At 33.3% G+C, this 21893-nt stretch overlaps 1 protein-coding gene across 1 annotated transcript in view; it reads left to right on the plus strand.

Moving 5' to 3' along the window:
- The window catches only part of CEP120 (centrosomal protein 120), a 43270-nt gene extending 22059 nt beyond the window's left edge, over positions 1-21211 (plus strand). The window contains exons 12-20 of the mRNA XM_070742857.1: positions 2119-2215; positions 2302-2442; positions 4669-4758; positions 5635-5727; positions 6169-6330; positions 7819-7941; positions 8759-8857; positions 17659-17804; positions 18391-21211. Of these exons, the coding sequence (XP_070598958.1) occupies positions 2119-2215; positions 2302-2442; positions 4669-4758; positions 5635-5727; positions 6169-6330; positions 7819-7941; positions 8759-8857; positions 17659-17804; positions 18391-18628 (1189 nt within the window). The 3' untranslated portion in view covers positions 18629-21211. The remainder of the gene's footprint in view (positions 1-2118; positions 2216-2301; positions 2443-4668; positions 4759-5634; positions 5728-6168; positions 6331-7818; positions 7942-8758; positions 8858-17658; positions 17805-18390) is intronic.
- Positions 21212-21893: the final 682 nt, after the last annotated feature.

Here is a 21893-nt window from a genome sequence, read left to right on the forward strand (position 1 = left end):
TTAATAACTTAATGCATTAGTACTTTGTACACCTTTTTCATTTTAGAAGAATATGTTTGAATTCCAAATTGTACTGTAATTGATCATTCAAATTTGATATTCCAATATTGCTAGTAAGATAAATCATGAATCGCAGTGTAGCTGACTATAATAGCCACTGGATGGCACTGGTTCAGATCTAATTAGCTTTATAGGCACTGACCCAGAGAAATAATTATTTTTTTCAATTTTGTAATGTAATGAAGTGACTATAGTTCTTTGCTTGGCTTGGGCTATTTCAGATATCATATTTATATTTGTTTTTATTATATTTAGATACTCAATATTTTATTGTACTTGCATTATTAGGTGTTAATGAAAATGAGTGGGGAACGTAAACTGCAAATAAAGGTTCTGCTGAGTAAGGATTTCTTTTTTTACTCAACCAAAACGATTAAAAGAGTTTATAATTCATCAAGATTTGTCAACATATATCCAGAATTTTATATATCCATATATTTGACAGATTTTACAATTGGTTTGGATTTTTAAACTGGTTTCCATAATTGTGCAGGAAAACTAATGGGATCTTAAAAAGTCTACAACTTTTGTTCTTGAAACATTAGCACTCTTATATGGACATATTAAATTAGGATATGTGGCTGTATACAATTTAAATATATGTCAATATATCTAAGATAAAGAAATAGTAGTAGAATTTGAGCACATCTGATACATTATTAAAATACTATTATTATTATTATTATTATTATTATTATTATTATTATTATTATTATTATTATTAGTATTATTATTATTATTAATTAGATTTGCATGTCGCCCCTCTCCGTAGACTCGCTAACATATAGGATTAATAATCATCATCTCAGTCTCCTAGTGGAGCATGGACTAGTAAATCTGATTTATTTATTTATTTATTTTTATTTAATTTGACTTCTATGCTGCCCAATCCCAAAGGACTCAGGGCACCTTAAAACAGTATAAAATTACAATTAACAATAAAAAGAAGTCAAGAAAAAAAGAACTAATTTCTAAAATCCTAATTAAAACTTAAAAACAGTTCAACAACACACGTACTAGTCATTCATAACAATTCATATATACCTTTCTTCTATTCCTATATCTCTTCTTCTATTCTTTCATTGATATGTTCTATTACTATATCTTCTTTTCTATTCTTTCTTAGATATATTTTACTATGAGTATCTCCTCTATAACCTTCATCATGTATTTTACTATGTGTATATATATATATATATACCCACTAAAACACTCATTATGTATTGGACAAAATAAATAAATAGAAAGAAAGAAAGAAAGAAAGAAAGAAAGAAAGAAAGAAAGAAAGAAAGAACAAGCTAGTGGTTAATTTAGGGCAAAATGCAAAATAATTGCAAAATAATGATGCAAAATAATTCTCTGATTTTTGTTTAAATGTAACACATCTTGCAAATACTATTGATCTTTTAGCATGTAACAGCTTTCTGTATCTCAATTTTTTAAAATCTGTATAGTCTGGAGGACAGAAGGAAAAGGGGGGACATGATCGAAACATTTAAATATATTAAAGGGTTAAATAAGGTCCAGGAGGGAAGTGTTTTTAATAGGAAAGTGAACACAAGAACAAGGGGACACAATCTGAAGTTAGTTGGGGGAAAGATCAAAAGCAACATGAGAAAATATTATTTTACTGAAAGAGTAGTAGATCCTTGGAACAAACTTCCAGCAGACGTGGTAGATAAATCCACAGTAACTGAATTTAAACATGCCTGGGATAAACATATATCCATCCTAAGTTAAAATACAGAAAATAGTATAAGGGCAGACTAGATGGACCATGAGGTCTTTTTCTGCCATCAGACTTCTATGTTTCTATGTTTCTAAAACCAGGTTAAAATGTAAGAACCTGAGCTTTTAGAAGAGTCTTGGCAATCCTTAAGAACAACAGTATAAAAGAATGAAATTAAAAACAACATACTTTCACGATTGAAAGAAATCCTGTTTAATGTCAAAATAGGGCAACTATTTCACGTTTTATTATTGAAAAATGTTTCTGTTTCTCTTTATTGTGAAAATTCAAGAACTGAATGAAAAAATAAATGTGTTATTGCTTTATAGGCCAAGCAACAAGATTGCAGATCTTTCATATATAGTGACACTAGAAGATTATGGACTTGTGAAAATGCATGAAGTTCTGGTGTCTGATTCTTCTCGGGTAAATGAATATGTATCATTTCAACTTAAGAGAGAAAGCATTTTATTAGAAATCATTTGAAAACATTTATTTTATCCCATGTTTAGTGTTTAGGTGGTGATGAACTACTAGGTGTTCCTAAAGTACAGCCTGGAGTCCATTCTGAACCAAGAGAAACTCTGGAATATAAAGCAGCACTTGAGTTAGAAATGTGGAAGGAACTACAAGAAGATCTTTTTGAGAATCAGGTTATTTCATCATTTTTACAGCTGTTAAACAATGGATCTACTTAGATGAGTGAAAATAACCTTCTGTCATTTAGCTAGATTGTACAACTGGGTTTGCTATAATGTTGGGAAAGCACGGTGAATGAATACTTCCTATGGTTTTGAATTCTTTAATATATTAAAAAAATCAGGCTGATACATAAAAAACAGCAAAGTAGCACAAACAGAGAGGAATAAATATTAGCTGTGACAATACCTAATGCAGAAGGCAAGTATGGAAACAAAAGGTTTTTAATATGGTGTACTTATAAAAAAATATCAGAAACATCAGATTGTTCCCAAAAGCTGTCAATATTTAAATGTAGAGTACCATATTTTTTGGAGTATAAGACACACCGGAATATAAGATGCACCTTATTTTTTTTGGGGGGGGGGGGAGGAAAATAAGGTTGGGGGGAACTCTGCCTACCAGGTATTCATCTGGCTAGTCCTTAGCCTGGTCAGCTTTAGCACATTAGTTCACTCATTGGTTTTGAGGTTGGGGCTGGTGGGGAGTCAGCTTCACCACATTAGTTCACTTGTTGGTTTTGAAGTTGGGGCTGTGCTTCTAAAGCACAACTGATTGTTGGAAGGAGCAGCATTCATACATACATACATACATACATACATACATACATACATACATACATACATACATACATTTGACTTCTATGCCGCCCAGTCCTGAAGGACTCAGGGCAGCAAAGCATGGAAGATTGCTTAGCTTGTGTTGGGGCTGGAAAAACAGCTTCAAAAACACAGCTGATAGTTGGAGGGAGCTCCAGTGATTAAAGCAGACAAAGTGCGGAAGGGGTAAGAGAAGACAGCAGCTGTTCCAGGTAAGCTTTTTGGGCACCATGCGTCAAGTGTTTGGAGGCTAAAAACGCAATGTGTGAAGCTCCAAAACACAAGCCATTGTCGGCAATCTCTACAGCCAGGAAGAGGGCATGTGGAGGCTGAAAGATAGAGGCTGGCAGGTGGGCAAGGCTATATTCGGAGTATAAGACGCAGCCATATTTTCAGCCTCTTTTAGGAGGGAAAAAAGTATGTCTTATACTCCAAAAAATATGGTAATAACAAAGTAGAGATAAAAAGTACAGAGGACAATGAATGTAGTGTTTTCATTAAAGTAGTGAATTAGGACCTGGGTGAGAGAGGTTTAAGGCCATCTTCAGGCATTGTAATTCACTGGGTGATACCACTCATCTACCCACCAAAGCAGCAGATTGCTTTCATACTGGGAAAAACATACTGAAAAAGCAGTAGGATCCTGCAGATTTCACTGCCACATACTATCACATATCCTCCAGAATTTGTTGTCAGAAAAATAGAAGATATTAATGCATGCCATGAATATATCTCTACAGTATCTCTTAGATGTAAAGCAGGATATAAATCTAATGATTAAATGAATTTAGACATAACCAAGCTGTGCTAAAACAAAGAGATCCATGATTGGGTTTTAGGATACCAGTAAGAGCTTTTGAGACCACTGACCACTTGATTAATGTGAGATCCATGATTGAGTTTTAGGATACCAGTAAGAGCTTTTGAGACCACTGACCACTTGATTAATGTGAGGTAAAATTACAAAAGCTATTCTTTCAAGATATAAATAGGCAGAATAAATAAGATTAAATGACCACGATAGATATCCATGAAATGTCTACTTACTGTTGCTTCAGGATTTGACCTTTGGATTTTAAATTATCTAATTTAAGCTATTCTCATGAATTGCTTAACTATAGTGAGGATTTAGATGGACATAATGGATTTTCATTATGATTTAATGTACATTAACAGTAATATTCTGGACTTGTGTGTATCATTGATACATTGAAAGTCCAGAATATTACTACTGATGTTTTGATCTAGGTGCTCAGAATCTCCTATTCATGGGCTTTCCTATGCTGAAATAATATAATCTATATATTAAACTAAGTAGCAGGATGAAATCCAGAAAAATACAAATTATAAAATACAAATTGTCAGTAATGGTTACATTAGATTTAATTTTTCACCTAGATGAACTATCCATTGGTAATGGATCTTCAAATATAACTTTAGTACTCATTGTTGAATCAGATAACTTGAACTATACATGATATCATAAGTGGAAACAAAGATCCAGAGATTAATGATAGAACTGTGTAAGTTGTCTTCCACATACACCCCAAATTAAAAATAAATTAAAACCACTTCTTGTAGTTGAAGAAGAAGGAGTTGGCTCACATGCAGGCACTGGCGGAAGAGTGGAAAAAAAGGGATAGAGAAAGAGAAGCCTTGGTAAAGAAAAAAGTAAGTGCTTTCACTTTAGAATTCTCATACGTCGTTGTCTTCTGAGACCATTTACTACGATAAACTTTAAATTGAAGAAGTATCAAGAATTTTCTGTAACTGATAAATTGCATAAAAATACTAGCACATTTTGGAAGCAAACAAATGTTATTTCTATTTACATGTTAAGCTGCATTATTCTTTATTCCTCTTTAAGTGTATAAAAAGACAGTTGACATGTCGATTTTCTCTAAACCATGACAGAGGGGCAAGGGAACCTATTTCTGTTGTTCAATCATCAATTTCTTTGTAGTATATATCTGATATAATATTCAAGCAATAATTATTAAATATTAAACTATTTAAATATTGGATGATAAATGTGTATCAAAGTCAAATTAATATATAGGAGGACTTCTTCCCAGAATATAACAAATTCATGATATGGCAACATTCTCATTTTAACAACAGGATGATTTATTAATTCATTTTATACAAATGCAAAGGGTTCACCAAATCTGAAAGACTGTTAAATAAATCATACATAGAGATAGTCTAGGATCATTTGATTTTTGATTTTGATTCTTTTGATAAAGAAATTAGGGTAGTCAGCCATTGTTAGAAAAATAGATGATTTATATTGATACTTTAGAATTCAGTATGCCCGGAAGACCCTAAGTGTGTATCTTTGCTCAATTGGCTCTCTGTCATATTATTAATTTTCCTCAACAAAGTTCAGAAGCATAAATCTCTTCCTGTACTGCTTTTTCAAATTCCAGCATTAATTATAGTATCAAAATCAAAGGATTCAACTAAAAGGGCATTTAGATTACATTTTTAGAAATATTTCAATATTTCCCATTTTATTTATTTTACTTTCTTTTATATATGACTTAGGTTGCAGAGTATACAGTTTTGGAAGAAAAACTTCAGAAAACTTTAACTGACTTAGAAAAACGTGAAAAACAGCTGGTCAGTGCTGAAACTGAGGTAAATGGATACCAAACTATGCTATCCATTCATTGTACAGTGCATTTTAAAAAAACAGTTTTTTTGTCACAGTGATTTCCAGTCATTTTATGTCTTTTTATACTCTACTTTTATACTGTAATTTTTGCCAGCAATATGGATTTGGGGGGTTTTCTTCACAAATAATATTTTGTTTTCTATCAACCTTTTGCTGATTGACAAGGTATATCTTTGCATACTTTTATTAAATATTTTAATACCTATTTCAATCTCTCTGGATGAAGATAGCTGGATAAAGTGATATTGTAGTTTAAATTGGTTAAAAAGTTAAAATTAGCCACATGCAGTGATTTTGAGAGTACCAAGAAAGAAATGGACACATTTACAAAGTAATGCCAAATGTTAAGTTGTTCAGATATGAATGCATGTTTTCAAATTGCTTTTATAAAAACTCATTTTAAGCTCCAGCGGTTAAAGAAGGAACTCCAAGCAGAACATGAACGAAATCAGCAGGAAGTTCAAGATACAATACGGCGAGTCAGGCAAGAATGTGCACACCAGATTGAGCTGGAAAGGGCGAGAATTAGGCAATTTGAAGAGGACAAGATCCATGCCCAAGAACAAGTATGAATTATTTATATTTTCCAACATCCTGGTAGCTAAAATTATTAATCCGAGAAGTAGATGTACATTTTAAAATGTATTGCTATCAGTTTGATTAATGCATGTCCAAATTGTCTAAGAATGGCATTGCTTACTGCTGCATCCCTTTCTTTAATATTGAAGATCAACTATAGTACTTAATACTAGTTTCTCAATTGGTCAGCATCAAACTTTGAGGGGACTTGGCCTCACGGAACAGCAGTTTTGTATCTATTACATTTTTGTTTCTTTTGGTCATGTGGATTGTATCCACATTTTTCATTTCCTATAGTTTTTCCATCTCTGTGTGTGTGTGTGCATGTGCATGTGTATATTGGGGGCAGTCCTGTAGGAATTACTTTTTCCTATATTAAACAAGTCATATTAAACAAATTTTAAACTTCATTGCAGCCATTCATAACCATTGTGTTCATATTCAGTAATTAAATTGTTAATATAAATTGTAAGGATAAGACATACAATATCAGCTAATGGTAACACAAAAAGATAAAGCAAGCAAAAAGCACTTGAAACAGAAGAAATCCTGCATATTTTCTAAGAAAGAACTTCCACACAAAGACAACATTAATTGTTTTTAATGGTCAAGCCAAACATCTGGCTGTACTATTCATAATACAGACATTAGGTTAACTCCCACATTCTCACCATAACATTTTTATCTTCAAATATTTGCTTCCTCTTTTTAAATACTAGGGAAGTTTTGAAATTCTCTGGTTTGACTTCAGTTCTCTCTCCCTTCTCTTCCACCCCATCTCTCTTCCCCCTCCTCTCTCTCTTTATTAGTTTTCTAAATTGTATCACCAAGCTAGTGTATTTTTGTGCATTTGGAGACAAAACATGTGCTTCATATGAAAGTAAGAAGCATCACTACTACTACAGAAACTAAACTCTATTGTATGGAGAAACAGCCAGTGAAAGTATCCCTGTGTAAACACCGATTTATGCATTAATTTTTTGGTGTATTTTATAATTATTTTATTACAGAAAACCACAAGTTAATCAGAACATATTTATAAATTTAAAACATTTTGTATTTAATTATCATCCGTTTTGTGCCAGAATTTATATATATTGTGGATGGCTGATGTGTATACATGCATGTATACACATCAGCCACCCACAATATATATAAATTCTGTTGACTTTAACCTGCAGTTAAATAACTTTACTAAGCAAGGTATATTACTGTTCCCAAGAATGGTTTTATTCCACCCAGCAAAATCAATGTTGCCAGAGGACTGTGTTTGATGCACTATAATTTTCACTTTCTGTTTTCCCTCTAAATCTGTTCTTCTGCAGGACTTCATAAGCTTTGGAGAAGATTTAGGAGCTATAGCAAACATATATTAAAAATGTAATATCTGTTGTGTTGGCCAAAAAACACGTTCCTTTCAGCTCTGTGTTCTTCAAGTGTTAAATACATTCAGGTTTTTTTGTCTTTGAAAACAGCTATATGAGGCAGAAAACAAGCATAAGGCTCTGGAAAAAGAATTTCAGAAATATAAGGAGCAACAGAGTAACAGACCGGAAATTCGACTGCAATCAGAAATAGGCATTCTAACTTTAGAGAAGGTACAGCTATCAACTTCTAATCCCACCTCCTTTTCAATTGTATTAATTCCTAAAGCACATCATGCATTAGTGACATTAGAAATCACTTAAGAAAAGCAGGAAATAAATTTTACATTTGACAGCAGCCAAAATGTGAACAAAGCAAACAGCCAGTGAGAGTATCCCTGTGTAAACACCGATTTATGTATTAATTTTTTGGTGTATTTTCCAAATTATTTTATTACAGAAAACCACAAAATCATGATTCGTTCTAGGTCAAAGCTTTGTTTTGATGATTTAGTACATTAGTTTTGTAACTTATTAACCTAATATTAACAACAGAAATTACCAATAGTCTAATTCAGTTTTTCATAGCTAAAGCAGAAGTATGTTTAAGAATGGACTATTTTAAAAGTCCAAATGGCAATATAAGGGTACCATTTTTTGCTAATTTTGAAGGATCTTTCATGTTGAGGATTTAGCCTTACAGTCTGAACAAATAGAAAACAAACATTAACTGCAAAGCATACAAAGACATTGCATGCTCAAGCTGAAAAATGAATAGATATGTATATTTTACAAAAATAAATGTTATCTAACCCCTTTGAAATATTTAAAAACTGTTTATATGAACTGTCTTGGAATGCAAATCAATCTAGTTTTGCTTTGTTTGACAATAAAAATAAGTTTTTTGCTTAAACAATATTATTTTATCAAGTTGCATAACAGTTTAATGGTACATATTGTACTAAGCAGTTTTCGGAATCCAAGTTCTGTGTATCTGATTGTATAAAGATTATTTCAGGTTTTTTAACTGATAAAAATATTTTTTTACTAGGGGGATCTTGAAAGAAAGTTGGAATCAGCTACTAAAGCAAAGCTACATTACAAGCAACAATGGGCACGAGCTTTGAAGGAACTAGCAAGGCTAAAACAGGTGTGTAGTAAAAATAAAGTAAATAAATACACAAGGAATTTCTCCATAAGTGTACTTCAGTCTACTTTTCTGAAATTGCACATTTGATTATACTACTTTGTTGTATCCATTTCCTTCTAATTTCTACTGTAGAGAAATTATAAGTGATAGGATGTAAAAAGTGGTGCCTAAAGAAAAGATGGCTTGCCATTTTTATTAATTAATTGAATTTGTGACAAGAAATTTATCCAAGAACAGATATAGTTGTGTCTTTCAAAACATAAAATTCTAAACTTTAAAGAAAAATTGTAAACACGGTAGTTTTGATAATGTAACAATAGCTTTCCTTTCTATTGGTAGAACCAAAGCTATATCCACAAAATTACTTTACTGAACAAACTATTGGAGGTACTAGCAAAATAATGTTTAAAGTGTTGCAATAGATTTTATGTCTGGAGAAAAGAGCAATGCCTACTGACATCCTGTCTATGCCAAAACTCAACATAGAATGGTGTGTTTTTATGAGACAAACTAATCTGGAATATTGTGTCACTCTTGGGATGTTTTGGTTACAATTCAAATTAAACTCAATTGATATGGTCAGGACCGTGAAATATGGAAACTGCAGATTTGTAATTATCCTGACTTGAAATGGTAATTTGATAATTACCATTTTGTACTCCTCCTCCTCAAGAAACTGTCCCTGGGAAATTGAAGAACTATAGCCAGTCTCCAACCTGCCCTTTCTGAGTAAGGTTGTTGAGAAGGTAGTGGCACTCCAGCTGTGACAGTCCTTGGATGAAGCTGATTATCTGGACTCCTTTCAGTCGGGTTTCAGGATCGGTCACAGCATGGAAACCACTTTGGTCACACTGAAGGATGATCTCTTGCAGGCCCGGGATAGGGGACATTCCTCTATCCTGGTGCTCCTTGACCTCTCAGCAGCCTTCGATACCATTAACCATAGTATCCTTCTGCAACAGTTGGAGGGATTAGGAGTGGGATGCACCATTTTACGGTGATTCTCCTATCTCTCCGGTCATTCACAATTGGTGTTAGTGGGGGGGCAGAGGTCCACATCTAAGCGTCTTCTTTGTAGGGTGCCACAGGGGTCTGTCCTCTACACCTCCCCCCCCCCCAACACACTGTTTAACATTTACATGAAGCCACTGGGTGAGATCATCCGATGGCATGGGGTGAGGTATCATCAGTATGTTGATGATACCCAATTATACATCTCCACTCCATGCAAATTCAATGAAGCAGTGGATGTGCTGATGCCTTGAAGCTGTAGGGGTCTGGATGGGGGCCAACAGGCTAAAGCTCAACCCATACAAGACCAAGTGGCTGTGGGCATTTCCTCCAAAGGATTATTTGATCTGTCCATCCATTGTTCTGGGGGGTAACACTGACCCCCCTCAACTTGGGTGTCCTCCTGAATCTACAGGTGAGCCTTGATCACCATCTCTCAGCTGTGGCCGGAGGACCTTTTGCCCAGGTTTGCCTGGTTTATAAGTTGCAGCCCTATCTGGATCAGGATACTCTACGCACAGTCACTCAGGCCCTCATCATCTCCCATCTTGATTATTGCCGTGCGCTCTACATGGGGCTACCCTTGAAGAACGTTCAGAGACTGCAAATAGTCCAGAATGCAACCACACGAGCTGGTACACCCATATAACACCTATGCTCCACGAGCTGCACTGGCTTCCTCTTAGTCTCTAGGCACAATTCAAGGTGTTGGTTATTACCTATAAAGCCCTACATGGCTCAGGGCTAAACTATTTATGGGTCCTCCTCTTGCCGCATACCTCCCAGAGACCAATAAGAGCGCACAGAGTTGGCCTCCTCCAGGTCCCATCGACTAAACAATGCAGGTTGGCAGGACCGCACGTGAGGGCCTTCTCTGTTGCCACCCCAGCTTTATAAAATCAACTCCCCCTCCAATGTCCTACTGGCCTTTCGTAAGGCCACAAAGACCTGGCTTTGCCAGCAGACCTGGGGGGCATAAACTAACAACCATCATGGTATGTATGCATGTTGTCGTGATTGTTCTGTAATGGGTTTTTAATGAGGATTTTATTGTTTTAGATTTTATATTCGACTTCTTTTTTATTGTTTTTTTATTTATATTGTTAAGCAAATGAATTTGTTACCTGCAATTTCATTTATCTGCATTACTTAAACAAAGTTGAGTTTGTTAGGTGATAAATGTATTTACCATTCTGGATATTATTTTATAGCAAAATAGTGAACTGAGTTTTGCATATATTATTGTAGTTCAGTACTCATCATTAATTGATTCCGGGAGGCACACTGAGTAACAAGAAGAATGAATACCAAACATATTTTCCCGTAAGGAATAATATAATGAGTCACAAGTCGTTGCTTATACATTGAATATCAGACAAATAATGAGTACTGGGGGGGGGGGGGATTCATATCAAATGTGTTGAGTATCAAATTTGATTAATTTCAAAGTAGTTGAATACCAAGGTACCACTGTATGTAAAGTATATTGTTAACTCTCTTTTTATCTATGATCTTGTTATTCATGGTTGTTTGGCTGGACTACAACTACAAATAATGAAGGCCACTTGTTAGAAATATTGCAACACTAATTGTCATTGGGTGTATTTGTGATGTACAGTCTGGACACAAGTACTTACATATGTAAACTACTGCATTTTAGAAAATGAAGTTTTGAGCTACTGGCTCAAAATTTGAGGCATTATAGTACACATAGAGCAAATAAGCTACTGCATGTTTGCTAGTGTTTTCTCTGTAATAATGTGTAGAGATAACTAATGTTTTTTTAACTGCAGAACAGATTTTCTGGTTCCAGTAAACTTATTAGCTTTAAATTTCGGCCATCAGTTCCTGAAAATTGCATTCTATAAGCTGATATACTTAAAGTATATATTTTTTCTGGAGCTAGTAGTATGCATAATACCAAGACTCCAACCCCAGCACTGCAAATTGGTACTGATCCATGGCCTGTTAGGAACCGGGCCATGGAAGCAGCGGGTGAATGAGCGAAGCTTCATCTGCACATGCGCAGAATGTAGGTTGTGTGTGAAACTATGCCTCTTCTCTTCTCCGTCCGTGGAAGACAATTTTTCTTTCATAACCAGTCCTTTGTGCCAGAACGGCTGGGAGCCACTGCCTAGTGCAATTATAGTTAACTCATTTGATGTAATTTTAGTGCAAAATATATAAATATTTGTACGCTTAACCAATTATTAAAACAAGTTTTTTAAAACTTCTGAGCATACCTTTTATTTTTTCTGAACTTAGGCTAAAGTTAAGCTTAAAGATTCTTCTGTTATTGAAATTCAAATTTTATGGATCTTAAGGAATATTAAGCTGCTTAAAGTTTTATTATTTGTGTCTGTGTTTAAGTTCGGTTAATATTAATTTCACATTGATTCCCATGAATAGCCAGCAATTTTTGCCAAAAATGTGTCACTCCAGAACTATCTGGAGATCTGCACAAAACATTTGTATAGTGAGAATTAGACACATAAAACAGTATCTGGGATTGTTAATAAATATTAATGATAAAACCTAACTGACAAAATTTTGGAAAGGGGATGAAATGCTTTGTGGCCACTGCCAAAGAACTGTTTATTAGAAAGATTTCTAATAAAAAATGAAAGGCATAATAACGATATGAGTTACAGGATATCATGTAAAATATGCAAGTATTTTACATAATATCCTTCTATTTAATTACTAGCTTCTGCTCCCAAGTTATTAAAATATAAATATAAAAATTTACATATTTCTATTGCAGAAATATACTGTATAACATAATGCTAGTGTTAATTCAGGGATAATTTCAGCAATTGGTTTTAAAAGTTGATGTCAGTTAAATAACTATAATAATCGATAATACCGAGACAAGATTTTAAACCTTGATTTATTGAACAAGCCAAAAACAAACAACATTAAGTATGCGTCAGAGGTAACTGATTTACAGGTAAGTCTACATTTTCTCCCTGGAAGACTCATAGATCGCTGCTATAAGAGGAGATCTACGTTAATTTATAGTATCTTTTCCAATTAATGAAAGTTTTTAAAATAGTGTAAGCTTTTGAGAGCTATAGCTTATTGAAATGGATCTGATGAAATGATCTGAAATGAAACTCATGAAAATTTATGTCTTAATTTTTTTTAAAAGTTGAAAATGGAGCCCTAGGGTCCTGATGAATTGCTAGAGAATTGCACCTACTGCATCCTTAGGCATGAGAATGACATCACAGAATGCATATAGAATATTTACTATATTTGTTTTCTCAAATTGAAGCTTTCTAGATACATTGTGATGGCAACTCTTAGAATTCTCAACCAACATTAGACAACAGAAGTTAGAAAAAGCTTAAATGTTTTGTGAAATTGCTCTCACAAACTGGTATGACTTACATGATTTGAGAATAGGGATTGGAATTTGTATATAGGCTCATGCAGAGTTTTCAAGAATATGGAATATGGTGGGCCTTCGGGTTCTGATCTAGGGTTTGTCATTTTGTGGTATATCCCGGCTTGATCCTTGCAATTGTAATAGTGTATTAATAAAATATAGAGGACAACTGACATGGTTCTTATTTAACAACTACAGTCTGCCCTGGACCAACTTTGGAAGAAATTATAAGATAGTAAATCAACAATAGTTGGCCAGCAGAGTAAGGCTGGAGAATACAAAATGATCTTGCAGAAAAGTTCGTATTTCAGACCGTGTCAGATATATTCTGGAGAAAATGGCAAACCTCCCCTTTCAAAGTTCATATGTTCAGACCGTTTAACTTTGAGGAAAGGTGATTTGATTTGCATTTTGAATCTGTAGTTTTTACAGCAGTTGCAGAAATTACTATTTTTCATTACATTATTTCCTGTGTTTATAATGCATGTGAATTCCCTGCATTAAAAAGGGAATTCCACTTGGAACATAAAAAGAAATCCTTATATAATCAAAGCATGTATGTCAATATTTAAAAGTAAATTTATTGCTGAATTTAGACAAGCAAAATGTAATGGATTCTCATAAGCATATCCCAGTTTCAGCTTTTATCAAGAAAGTTAGTTACTTTTGTTAATACAGTATAAGAAACCTTCAGTTAGAAAATTACTTTTGAAGTTATAGCTAGAAAGAATGTTGCAATCCAACTTGATGATTACAGAAGGATCTGTCTGGATTTTGAATGTTTCTGTAAAAACTCAAAGTATGTACATTTGAGATAAGTGGTTATTAAAGAGTTTAAGTCTTACAATTTTTGTACTATATGGGGGATTTGTCCGCAGTACAACCAGCACATTTGTTTTAAACAAACACAGACTTTATTGGCTCACACTGTCTCTATCTTGTCCAGCCTCCTGCTTATCCTCTCAAAGTAATTAATGTGATTAATTTACAAGTAATTTAGCCAAGAAGAGGATGTAAATCTTTCCTTAAAAAAACAGTTAGAAGTCCAACTCTTAGTTAAAAACTGTGTCTTGAAACCATCCAGACCCTCCTACTAACTTGTCAGCTTTAGGTTATTTTCAGAAAACTTGAGTTGAGTTGCTGCAACTTATTTGTACGGGTTTTTTCCCACAGATTTTTTTTTTTGTATGTGCAAGTGGGAGAGAGAATAGTCACTGCTATTTAGCCATTGTTTAGTCTAGTATATGTATGTTTACACCTTCCCTCTGGATTTATAAGCTGCTATGAAAAAAATAAAGATTGTTCTCAATTGATTGAAGAATTTCTTAACTATGGCACCTGGTAGCATGCAAGGATGTTTTCTAGAACTGTTTTTTAACATCAGTAATTTTATTCTGTGTTTGATTTGTTGACATAAGAGTCACATGAAATATCTTTCTTTGTAATTTGGTAAGTGTACTTCTAGTTAAATAGGGAAAACATTATATAACAAAAATATAACTAAAAATATTATTCTGTTTCTTTCTACAGAAATAAAGAACCAGTGTCTAGCTCAGTGTTTCCCAACCTTGACAACTTGAAGATATTTGGACTTCAACTCCCAGAATTCCCAAATTCCAACTCCCAAATGCTGGCTGGGGAATTCTGGGAGTTGAAGTCCAAATATCTTCAAGTTGTCATGGTTGGGAAACACTGGTCTAGCTAGCACTCTGAATACTTGGTTTCAGATTTGATTTTATTCTAACACAGTAGGCTAGAATATATAGGAAATAATGGAGGGAGAGAGAGAGAGAGTCTGTGTTCTTTAGATATTGAAATGAAAGCTCACCTTCCTTTTTCTGTTCAATCCTTTTGCAACTTACATGTGCCATTATTGAGAGTTTCTTTTGTAATACTGTAGTTTCTATCAGGTGATACAAGATGCTGGAATGAGAAGTCTGTATTTAAAAATGTGTAACGCCATGCTTCTGCAACCAAAGAATTTATCTGGTGTTTCTGGTGTTCCTACATGTTGATAATGCTACTCAACAGGCTTGTATCAACAATTAGTTCCATTCTTCAAGTTCCATTCTTCTTCATGTAATGAAAATGGAAAGAATTTCTTCGTCTTTTAAGAATTGCAGAAGCATCGTGGATTATAGCTCTGCGGGGCGATAAAGATTTCTCTGGAAAGCATCAGGATCAGATATGAAAGCTTTTCATATTTGCAAATTTAAAGCATTATTGAAACAGCAAGTTTTAGAAAATTAGCATAGTAACTATTTTCTTTCAATCTGTGATAAATAACCACATTTTTTAAAAAAAACCCATATTCATTAATTTTTATCCTGCATTTATTATTATTATTATTATTATTATTATTATTATTATTATTATTATTATCCTGCCTAATTTTCCCATACAAGAACTTTATAAGCAGCAATAATATATGTACACCCAGAAATGCTACTCAGTGTTTACTAATGAACTTTTTGCTTAACTCAAATTCCCTTGAGCAGTCTGCCTCAATTAATATTGGATGGTGCACATTCTAAATATGACATAATTTTTTTTTAAAGCTAGTGGCAAGATATCAAAACAATTTAAATGGCAACAAATTAGCCTGCTTTTGACCCAAGAGAGAAGACAGGACATAATGTTTTGTCCAAAACTTGAAATAAAATAGACTTTCCAATACTATGAGTGTTTTGCACACCCTAACCATAAATATGTGGAAAAATAAACCATATGTGCTTCCACAGTTAAATTACCAAGACCTTCCTTTTACTGATTGTGAAAATGTATATGTTGCTGTTTACAGCAAATTTCAAGTCCCTTTGAATTGTTGTCCCTATAATTAGGACACTTGGCTGCAAATATGTAAGAATACCTAGAAGGGGAATAAAAGTTGTACGGCATGCAAAGGCAGCCTGGAATCATGGAATTTGGTTGGTGCATTTTTCAGGGATTTAAACAAATATGGGGTGTTTGTTTTCTGTAGTACATTGTGTGAAACAAAGGTATCCGGAGGAAAAAATCTTTGCTGTAACGGCTCTCATTTCAGTACCAAACATGGATTAAAAAATATTTTCAACTAAAAATCTTTCTTACAGACAGTTCATTCTTTTTATAAACCTCTACTCTAATCATCATAAATCATCTACTTCAGACATAGTCTGGGAAGTTTAGAATGATTTGGATCCTACAGTCCTATCAGACATGTAGAACTCTAAAGTTGAGAGCTGGCTAATTACTTTTGCTGTTTTAACAAGTATATAGCATGTGCATAGTATCATGTATCACATGCTTTCTAAGAAAATTATTTTAGTCCTTATAAGGGCTCACAGGGCAGACAATTTGTATTTGGCTTATTCAAGCTTTGAGCAGACATAATATCTCGGATACAAAAAAACAAAATTTTTGTTTGGGTTATTGAAAGAAAGAAAACTAGCAACACATGTTTTTAATCTAAAACCAGATACTTTGTAATGATTTCAGCAATGCAAAACTATTCAGCACCAAATCCTATTGAGTTCAATGGAATTTGCTCCCATTAAAGTATCCATAAGTCTGTAGCCAACAGTGTGTATGTTGTGTACTAGACAACACATGACCTGTTGTATCATTATTTAAGAAACATAGCAGATTCCCCAGTGCCTTCAACAATCCTTCAGGATTGGGCAGCATAGAAGTCGAATAAATAAAAATAAAATAAACAATGACAGAGTTTCTAATATACTTAAAAAGTTTAAAGGGATAGTCCGAGATGTACCTGCCTTGAAACTAGTACATGTTGAATACTTTATCTTTAACATCAGGAGTGGCCATAGAAATGTTTTATGACACTTGTGATTTTTTTAAAAAAATAAGATTTGCCATATTTCAATACCACAGGAGTCATGGACCCTAGATTTTGGACACACTGTGTAAGATACATCATTTCAAAGTATCTTGGTAGAAAATGTTTTGCCATATGATTCACTAGTTAAAAGTTGCAGACATGAGAATTTTAGTAGATTATCGAAAATTTAATCGAACTTTTAATCCATTACATGTAGTCTTTGTGTAGCGACTGCAATTGGAAATAGCAATTTGGTCATTGAATAAAGCTTGTCATTAAGTGAAACTGCAACTACTAGTGGGTGGCCCTAGAAATTAATGATATTGTCACTTATCTCAAGTTTTTAATAAATAATTTAAAGGAAGAAATGTACAATTACATGGATTTTAATTCTCTTTCTATGGTATTCCTATTTCTGTATGTAACTCTCGTAAAAAATCAAATGTTGATCATAGCTTTTATTAATTACCTTATTTGCTATCTCACTTGTAATGCATAAACCAAATCTACAGTCCCAGATTAAGTAAGATAAATACGGTGGAAGTATTTATGTAAAATTAAGTGTTGGCTTTTCCTTAGCGCGAGCAAGAGAATGCTATGGCCCGTCTTAAAAAGCAGCAACAAGAACTTGAACACATGAGACTTCGATACCTTGCAGCAGAAGAGAAAGAATTAGGGAAGACACAACGCCAAGAAATAGAGGACATCAGAAATGAACTGAACAGGTATTGTACTATTTGCTGGATTTTTACTTCCGCTGCTGAATAGGTGAAGGTTCAGCTAAGTCAAATTTAATTGGCTGTCAGTCCTGTAAAAGAACATAGCTTTCTGTCCCTTAGGTAATATTTGCCCATTTATAAAATGTAGCAACCTTGTTTTATAGGAAATCTATGCCAAAGGCCACCAGACCTAGTTTTTTATCTTGACTGCAGCAAATAACACAGCAAGATTTTTTTTAACCTCCTGTTCTAAGCAAACCTTTTTGCTGCATAAAAAGACATATTAATAGTTCTCACAACTCTCATGAGCATAACACTTTCTATTTTAAATGGAAAGGTACTTGCAGTTCCTTTAAACTATATATTTTTGAATGTTTTCACTTTAATTCTTGATTGCTCAAATTTGTACACTTGAGAAAAGCACTTGTGTCTTTTATCACCGGGCTTATGCAATAAAATTTGCATTGGAGACTCTTCTAATTAGATAATAGTGTCTGTTTCTTTTCATTTTGACTAATTTCAATAGAAAGCTGGCTTTGAATAGCAAAAGAGCAGGATGTAGAGTCTGAAGCAGTGTAATTTTTCCTTTTAGATTGAAACAAGAAGAAGACAAGAAAAAGTCACAAGATGGCCAAGAGGTGTTGGGAGTCCAATTGCAAAATGATCACACTGGGAAAGGAGACGAGGCTTTGGATGACTACCTTGCACGTCTAATAGAGGAGAGAGATACTTTGTTGAGAACAGGTGTATATAATCATGAAGATCACATCGTAACTGAGCTTGATCGTCAAATCAGTGAAATGCTTATAAAAAGAAATAGAACCAAGTAGCAGGACTCAGAAAATTGGTCATATATATATATATATACACACACACACCGTATATATGGACATTTTTTACTTCCAAGTTTCAAATTTCAGCAAATGGTAGGTTGAATCAGATTTTGAAGGATTTGTGTATATACTCTTCTGTCTCCCAAGACTTACTGCTGTATTAGAACATCACTACACTGCTTTTGAGAAATGAGAAGATGCATTGACTACTTCAATTATTTCATTATTTTTAAACCTATTTATTTATGTCAATTGGTCAGTATTGCAAAAGCTTTTATTTACACAGTGGAAGTATTTCTTGTCAAAATGTTTTGCTTGCTTATTTTATTACATGCCTACTTTTTAAATACATTTACATTTAGATTTATAATAAAATGCCATTTCAATAAAACTGCATTTAGGAAAATGTCCTACAGTAATTTGTAGTAACTTGCAAAATTGAGATTACATTGCACCTTGACATTTTAATACTTTTTCTCATACGGCAGATTTTGCTTTAAACAAGCTATTATACTTTAGATTATTGGTTGTTTAGGTTGTATGAACAGGCCGTTATTTTGGTTGAAAAGCACAATTCTTACTGACAGGTATCTGGATCCCAACCAAGTTATACTGATCTCAGTTTTCTGTATTAGTCATAATTCAGTTAAGATCCATCAAATAATGGCACCTGGTTTACTGAGCCATATTTGTACTAAAGTAAATGGTGGAAGAGTATTTGGAAAATTTGGTAGCAGATGACCAAGTTTTAAGTGCATTCCTCTGATCTATAAAAGGAGATGACTACTTAATATTGCATAGTTTATAAACACTTTGCATATCAAATAGTTGTCAGGATAGATTAATATTTTCCTTCCACCAATATTATTTTCATCCATATATTAAAATTTATAAGGAAGAGTTATCTGTGTATCTGGAAACTACTGCCTATATCAGTTGTCCAATCCAACACTAAGCAAGCACACAGTTGTTTGGATATTACAATGCGTGCATCTTATTACACAGTGATTTTTCATGTGTAGATATTCAAGACATGTTTTGTGATACAAATAATCAACATAGCAAGCTATGGCTCCATGCTTAAAATTGGAAAATAAAATGGTTAATTCAACAGTTTAATTATTTAATTAAATTTAAAGGATATTTTAAAAGATGTCAGTAACTTGGGCTATATTCAAATTTATCTCCTATGCGATATGTAATGTACACATACATACATACTCTAAGCCTAAGTCTTACTTTAATGTGCTTGTCATCTTTTATTTATATTGTTTTATTGATTTTTTTTGTTTGATTGTTGTGTGATGTTCAGAGTCAATGAAAGTTGTGCAACATAGAAATATAATAATAATATATTCACCACCAGGTAACAATAATATATTCACCACCAGGTAACAATGGAAGAAAGCTTCAACACAGAATTGATTTTGGACTCAAAATCATTTCATGCCGTTTGTTTCTGCCTTGAGTTAGCCATATCAACTGTGATACAGAATTCTCAGCAATATGTTCAGTGTGTACTTGTTATGGATGGAGTGTCAAATGTGCATGTGAAATATGGGATTGTTTTATTCTGTGGTTTGGATGGGAATTTGCATCTGAATTCTTTCATAAATAATAGTCTGGATGTTGCCTGCCCTGACCATTTCTTTATGCATACAACTAAAAACATTCACTACGCGTTTTTCCTCTCACAGATGAATAAAGAACTTCATTTATCTTTTATTTTACATTCAGAGTTTAAAATAACCGAGGCTGCAGCGTAGTCTTAATTAGGGTGGTGCCAGAAGTGATAGAATTCTAAATGCGATAATGGGCAGAAAGAAAATGTGAAAATTTCACTATCGCCTTAACACTGGGCAGTGTGTCTTCAATAACAGAACTCTTTCCTTTTCTGGTTTCTTATCTAATGAGGAACTCAAAATAATTTAAAGATTTGTGACTTTAAATGTCATAATATGAACACTGGGTGTTTTTTTCTGATGACATTTTTTTTCTGTAAACTTAAAAGCAATGTGAAAGTTTACTTCAAAAATTGGTCTTAAAATGGATTTTTAGTTTAAAAAAATCTACATGCTGGTGATGAAATGAATTCAATTTATCAGTATTTTGAGACAAAATACATTTGTATTTTCCACACATATTCTGTTAGAATATTTTCATTACAATTAAAATCTCACTTCTATACTGAAAACCATATGTTCTATGTTATTTGTGGCTTTGTTTATATTACAAAATTTTAAAAGGTATTTAAAAGATGTATTTACATTGTAAATCTATTCACATTGTAAGTCATTGTAGGTAACCACATTTGTGCTGATCATTCTTTTAAAGGACTGAAAGGGGAAAATATTGTTTCTTCAGTTAATTTTCATTTACTACCATTTGCATTTAAAGATTTTGTAATGTTTAACAGTTTACTGCTATGTATGATATATTTGCAATAAATTGCATTCATAATTATTATCCTAGAATTTAAATAATGCAATAGTGAGCAATTATAATTTGTAAATAATTTAATTTATTGCATCACTAACATGTCATAAAAGGAAATGCCAATAAATCTGAAATATTCTTTTATGTTTCGTGCAGTTACATTGTATAGATCTAAAATGTAAATCAAATATTGAGTTTGCAACTAACTCTCAAACACTAGAGGGGGCCTTAACATTAAATAAAGGCCATTTATTCAATCTAAGACATACTTTAATGTTTGCAGAACATGAAATCAACACAAACCTTGAAATACATGTTATTTAACTCTTTATAAAATAGCATTAAACACAATTTTACATAAATTCCTTTAAAGATAAAAATACACAAATGCAGTCCATTACAGTTTCTAAGCATATCTTTGAAGCTTATACAGCTGCTTTGCAGCTCCAAAGATGCTTTTTCACAAAGAATCAGATAGCAAATAAAGTTTAACTGTGCCAGTTAACATGGAGGAGAAAGTGATCTAACATCTATTGGTTTCCCAATTTTTCTCCACAAACCAAATGATGACTATGATATACAGCGGTACCACTACTTAAGAACTTAATTCGTTCCATGACCAGGTTCTTAAAGAGAAAAGTTTGTAAGTAGAAGCAATTTTTCTCATAGGAAACAATGTAAAAGCAAATAATGCATGCAAACCCATTAGGAAAGAAATAAAAGCTCAGAATTTGGGTGGGAGGAGGAGGTGGAAGAAGAGGAGGAGGACAGTCGCTGCCAAAGGAAGAAGGTGAGGTGAGGAGAATCAAAAAAATCCAAAACTTTA

Source organism: Erythrolamprus reginae, chromosome 2 (genome assembly GCF_031021105.1).
Source record: "Erythrolamprus reginae isolate rEryReg1 chromosome 2, rEryReg1.hap1, whole genome shotgun sequence".
In the NCBI taxonomy this organism is placed as follows: Eukaryota; Metazoa; Chordata; class Lepidosauria; order Squamata; family Dipsadidae; genus Erythrolamprus; species Erythrolamprus reginae.